Source organism: Corvus kubaryi, unplaced genomic scaffold (assembly GCF_017639235.1).
Source record: "Corvus kubaryi isolate FWS band 111438036 unplaced genomic scaffold, C.kubaryi_AGA036_p1.0 split3-37304, whole genome shotgun sequence".
Classification (NCBI taxonomy): Eukaryota; Metazoa; Chordata; class Aves; order Passeriformes; family Corvidae; genus Corvus; species Corvus kubaryi.
In genome coordinates, this window is record NW_024582087.1 from 2,002,886 (window position 1) to 2,008,184 (window position 5,299).

At 66.2% G+C, this 5,299-nt stretch overlaps 1 protein-coding gene across 1 annotated transcript in view; it reads left to right on the forward strand.

Moving 5' to 3' along the window:
- The first annotated feature begins 4,282 nt into the window (after positions 1-4,282).
- The window catches only part of ADGRB2 (adhesion G protein-coupled receptor B2), a 13,687-nt gene continuing 12,670 nt past the window's right edge, over positions 4,283-5,299 (forward strand). Inside the window, exon 1 of the mRNA XM_042015365.1 lies at positions 4,283-4,349. Within this exon, the coding sequence (XP_041871299.1) occupies positions 4,283-4,349 (67 nt within the window). The remainder of the gene's footprint in view (positions 4,350-5,299) is intronic.

A 5,299-nucleotide genomic window follows, 5' to 3' on the forward strand; every position in this document is an offset into this window, starting at 1 on the left:
TCAGCTCCCACCCCAACCGCGGCCAACTTTCCTGCGCCGGCGGTGGGTCTGCGGGAACGGGAGCTGCAGCCGCGCCGCGGTACCGCGGGTGCCCCGTGCCCGGTGCCCGGGGCGGGCAGCGGCATTCCCGAGGCGGCCCCGGCCCTGCCGGGAAGTTGCGCGGGGCTGCGGCGGCGCGGAGGGCTCAGCACCGGGGCTGGTTGAGAGCCGCGGCGTGCCCGGAGCTGCCGGTCCTTCCCCGCGGGGCTGCCGGTCTCCCCCTCTCCCGGGCTGCCGCTCTCCGCTCTCCCGGGGCTGCCGATCTCCTCCTCCCGCTCTGCCCGTCTCCCCTCCGGTGGCTGCCGGTGCTTCCCCGCTCTGCCGGTTCTGCCCTCGGGGCTGCCGGTTCCCCCGGGTGTCCCGCTCCCCCTTAGGACGCTTGTGCCCCCCTCGAGGTTCCGTTTCCTCCCGCGGGGTGCCGGTGCCTCCCTATAAAGCAGTGCCAGGCTCCGGCAGCCCCACGGCGGAGGGGCTGCAAGCGTGTCCGTGGGCACATGTGTGTCGCTGGGCACATGTGTGGCACCGCGGTGCCGTGGTGTGTCACACAGCAAGGCCACGGGTGGGTGCAGGGCTCCCTGCTGGCATCCCTGCTGTGGGCACACGTGTGGATTGTGCCAGCCTGGCGAGCGTGGGTGCTCGGCGGGGTTGGTCACCCCGCGTTGTCACCCCTGGGCAGGGCCCTGGGGACTCGGCACGCACCGGGGCGCGTGGGCGGGCGCGTCGGCGGAGCCCCGACAGTGGGTGGGTGGGTGGGCGGATTCGCGGGTGGGTTTGTAGCCCTCCCCTGCCTGCTGGGGCTTTGTTCGGTGCCAGCGTGGGGGGCTGCGGGGAGCCGCCGTGCCACGGCACCCGGGGCCCGTGGGCGTGCGGGAGGGCACACGTGGGCCCCCAGCTTGTGTCGCCGCGGGCACGTGCGGCAGGCAGGTGGCAGCCGGGGCTGGGGGGAAGCTGCAGCCCTTCCCGGGGTTGAGGACCCTCGAGTCCTGGGGTTGGGCGGCACGAAGCCGTGCCAGGTGTACCCCACGCGTGTGCCCGCGCCGGTCACTTGTTGAGGACGAGGAGGTTTTTCCGCAGCCGCGGCCGCACGGCCGGTGCAGGGGGGTCGCGAACAACCCTTGGCTTTTCTAGGTCGTGTCACTGCTGGCAGTGCTGGCTGGCGCCTGGCAGCGGGGCCGCCGGTGACGCGGGGAGGTGGCCCCGGGGTGGCCGGGCCGGGCTGTGGCAGAGAGCCTGGCCGGGGGTTCTGTCCCGGCCGCACGTGGAGCCGGTAGCGAGGGGCTGGCGCCGAGCTGTGGCACTGGGATTGTTCCCAGTGGTCGGGGACGGACTTGTCCCTCCCTTGAAGGCCGTGGCTGAGCTGAGGGGGGTCGTGGGGAGGCAGCCGGCTCCGTGGGCTAGCATGGGGAGGAGCGCGGTGGCGCAGCTGCTGTCACTGTCGCCGTCACCTGGCTGCTCTCTGGCCGCCCTCAGCAGGGAGGGTCTGTGCCCCATTCCCAGCAGGGTTCCTTGGGGATCACACGGTGGCAGTGGATGTGGAGCTGGCTGTGGGGCAGTGCCAGACGCCCTGTGCCAGAGCCCGGAGCCTGGCAGCAGCTCCTCTCCCAGGCCTGCCCAGTTGCCTGTCAAGCCTTGTCACCAGCCCCTGCTTTGATCCAAGGAGCCAGGATCCTACAAATTTGGGCTGTGCTGGAGAGAAAATGGACACGGAGCTGGCATGGCAAGCGCTCGCTCTCCGACCGGCGGCCGCGTGGCAGAGGGGCTCCAGCACTGGCTAGGACACGCTGCCAGCTCTTCCCAGCTCCCTCTGGCTCTTCTCAACACCTCCAAGGACCTTCGGCAGTAGAATCTTCTGCCAGGAGTGACTCCCTGCCATGCTGGAGATGGCACCGGGGGTGCTCAGCTCTTCCCGGTGGGCTCACGGCTGGTGGAGAGCGCGGGATGTGGGGATTTGGCAGCAATGGGAACACCCCGGCTGATGGAAGTCCCATCTACTCCCACAGCGGTGAGCAGGAGGTTGGTGCCAGGGCAGAGCTCTGGGTGGGGGCTGCAGGATGGACTCCCCGTTTCCCCGTGCCTGGAGGAAGGTGATGCTCCAGCCCTGGGCTGCTGTGATGCCTCAACGCTTCTCCATGGGAATTTGGACTGAGGCCCCACAAACTCATTTCCTACCACGGGGCTGTCCTCTAATGGGGACGGGGCTGGCTCGGAGCCACCCGGCTCGGTTGCCAAACGCCAGAAGCTCTGTAGCTCCTGGGCACTCAAGAGGGCCATCGTGTCCCCCCTGTGCCGATCCTGTCTGTTCCTTCTTGACGTCCTCCAAGAGCAGGATGGATCCAGGCCCCTTCTCCTCCCTGGGGCACCTCGGAGGCTCCCGGTGGGGCTGGGTCTGGATGAGGTGGTGGGGTACGAAAAAAATCCCCTTTTGGGATGACCACAAATCCTGCTGCCAGCACCAGAGTCAGAACCCACCTTTGGAGCCCTCCCAGCCCTCCATCCCTTTGCAGGATGGAGCTGATGGAAAAGCTGAGGAAGAAACTCCTTTGAAGAGGCCGTGGGAGCACCGTGACTGCTGCAGCCGAGGGGGGGCTTTGCCTCCAGGGACCCCCCAGCTGTGCAGGGAGGGGGGGAGGCAGCACACGCCGTTCCCTGGCAGAGCAAATCCCTAATCCCGGCGGAGATTTCTCTGTGCTGTCTCCCGGCCTTGCTTTTGGAGCGGAGTTTTACCAACAGCAGTTAAGTAAAATAAATAAAGAGGCCTGCGCTTGCCAGTGCTCGCGAGGCCGCGCCAGGGATTGGCAAAGCGGCACCATTAATTACAGCTCGGCACCGCTGCCAGCCTGCCGGCTCCAGGAGAGGCTGTGGCAGCACGCCGGGGAACCAGAGGGAGAAGGGAGACGTGGAATCGTGGAAGGGAGGGGAAACGTGGTGCTGGACACCAGGGGAATCGTGCCAGGGCGGCTGGAAGCTGCCAGGATGTCGCTGTCCCTGCTGGGTGTCTGTGTGTGCACACGCGTGTGCAAGCATGTGCCATGCAGGAATCCGTGTTTTCGGGATGGAGGCTGGGATTGCAGTGGAGTTTTTCCCAGGAATGGTGTTAATCTGTTAGTGGAGGGGCTGGGAAGGCCCAGGACACCCCAGCTCAGTGCTGGAGGTCCCCTTTGGAGCAGCTTTGGAGTTCCCGCATGCCTTTGAATTGCCGGGGAAGATCCTGGGAATTGGAGGGTCGCGGGTTCTCGCGGTGGGAATTGCTCGTTAGGGCTCTGTGCTTGTCGCTGTCACCTCCGGGTGGGCAGGGGTGGGATCCCACAGGATGGAGCCTCACGGCTGTGCCAGGAGCCAGCCTGTTCCTTTTGGTGGGGAAACGAGGCTGTTGCTTGCTGGATCAACACCCAGGACTCCCCAGCCCTTCCTTATTTTTATTCCTTTATCCCAAGCCTCGCTCATGTTAGGAATTCTCACGGATCCGGTCTTTTTTTTCCCGTGGATTTTGTATTTTCTGCAGCCTGTTAAAAGACCTGTTGGGTTAAAACCCACGTCCCTCCACCCTCAAATCTCCTTTGCTCTGCCATTAATCGTTTCTCAGATTACTGATGCCGAGGGGTTTAGTGCCACTCATTTATCACTTTTTTGGGGACTGTTCGGTTGTTCCTGGCTGGAGATGGTCACGATCTGGCCTCCTGCCGGGCCGGGATGATGGAGCTGGACCGGGATCCAGCCAAAATCCAGGCAAAACATCCTCAGGGAAACAACCTGTTTGTACGTCGGGAGCAGTGCCGTGCCGTGGCCAGGGAGAGCCGAGCTCCGGTCGGATCCTGCTCTTCCCGGAGCTGTATTCCAAGAGGGATGCGCCGGCAGTGATGGAGAGGGACCGCGCTCCGAGGACGTGGAGCCCGGGCTGTCGCTTCCGCCCGCCCGGCCGCTTCCCAGCTCTGTGATGGCTCTTTAAAAGCTTTAATTAAAGCTTTAAACCCACCCCCTTCCCTGCGCCCGGGCGGGAGCAAAGGCAGATGGAAGGGGCTGGAGCGGGCGCCTGCGGCGGGCGAGCTTGCCAGGCTGTGCTCGCCGTGCTCCGGGTGACATCGCCGTCCCCGGAGAGCACCAGCCACTCCCCAGCGGGGTGCGGGGGGTCCCTGGGTGGTCGCCAGCTGCCCCCAGGGACCCGGCAGAGCTGCCGGGATGCGGTCACCGCTGCCGGGTGGTTCATTCCGCATGGAGCGAGGTCGTTTCGGAGGCAGTGGCGGTGATGCCAGCGCGGCCGTGCCCTGGCACCGCGGCCAGGCTGGGCTCCCCCGAGCCGGAGAACGCAGACGGTGACGCTGCAGGGCGAGAGGTCCCCGCCGCGCTGCCGGGTGGGGGTGATGGTGACCTCTCCTCGTGTCACCCGGGTGACTCGGCGGCCCAGATGTTAAATATCTCCTCGGCCCGGCTCGCAGCTCAGTGAAATATTTTCACTGCAGCAGCAGCAGGAGCAGCGGCAGCTCGAGCGCTGCAGGGAGCGGGGCTGGTGCCGAGTGAGCTCTGGCCGGTTTGGTTCAGCCCCGGCCGTGGCTCGGTGCGGTGCCGGGCTCTGGGCAGCCGCAGGCCCGGCAGGTTTTGGGGCTGGGAGGAGGCTGCCCATATCCCAGAACACCTGGATCATGCGTGCCTGGAGAGGTGAGGCGTGGGCTGCCTGGCTGGGTGCATCCCCGAGCCTTCCAGCGGCCGGCTGGGTGGCGGGCGGGATGGATGGATGGATGCATGGATGGATGGATGGATGGATGGATGGATGGTGATGCCAGAGCGTCCCTGCTCGCTGCTGCTGGGCGAGGGAAGCAAGCACCATCTTGTGTCCCTGCCAGGCTGCGGGAGCCCCAGGAGCTCGCTGCAGAGCAGCAGCGTGTCCCTGCCTGACCTCCTCCTCCTCTCCCTCCTCCTCCTCCTCCTCCTCCTCCTCCTCCTCCCCCCCCCTCCCCTCATCCCCGGCTCTCCCGGAGCAGCGGAGGGGGCTGGGACTCTCTGGGAGACCCCAGGTCCTTGGTGGCCTCTCGAGTAGCACCAGTGGGGGATGCTCCCCGCTCCGGCTGCCGCTGGAATTCGGTGCTGTTGGGTCTCTCCTGTTGCATTCCCTGGGGTCTCTGTGTGGAACTTACTCCGGGAAAGTGGGGTTTTCTTTTACCCCAGATCTCCCCGCTTGCATCGGGGAGGTCCTGCCAGCATCCAGCCCGTGCTGCTCCCGCTGGGTCCATCCCAGCCCCTCTCTCCCCGTGCCCTGGAGGGGGGG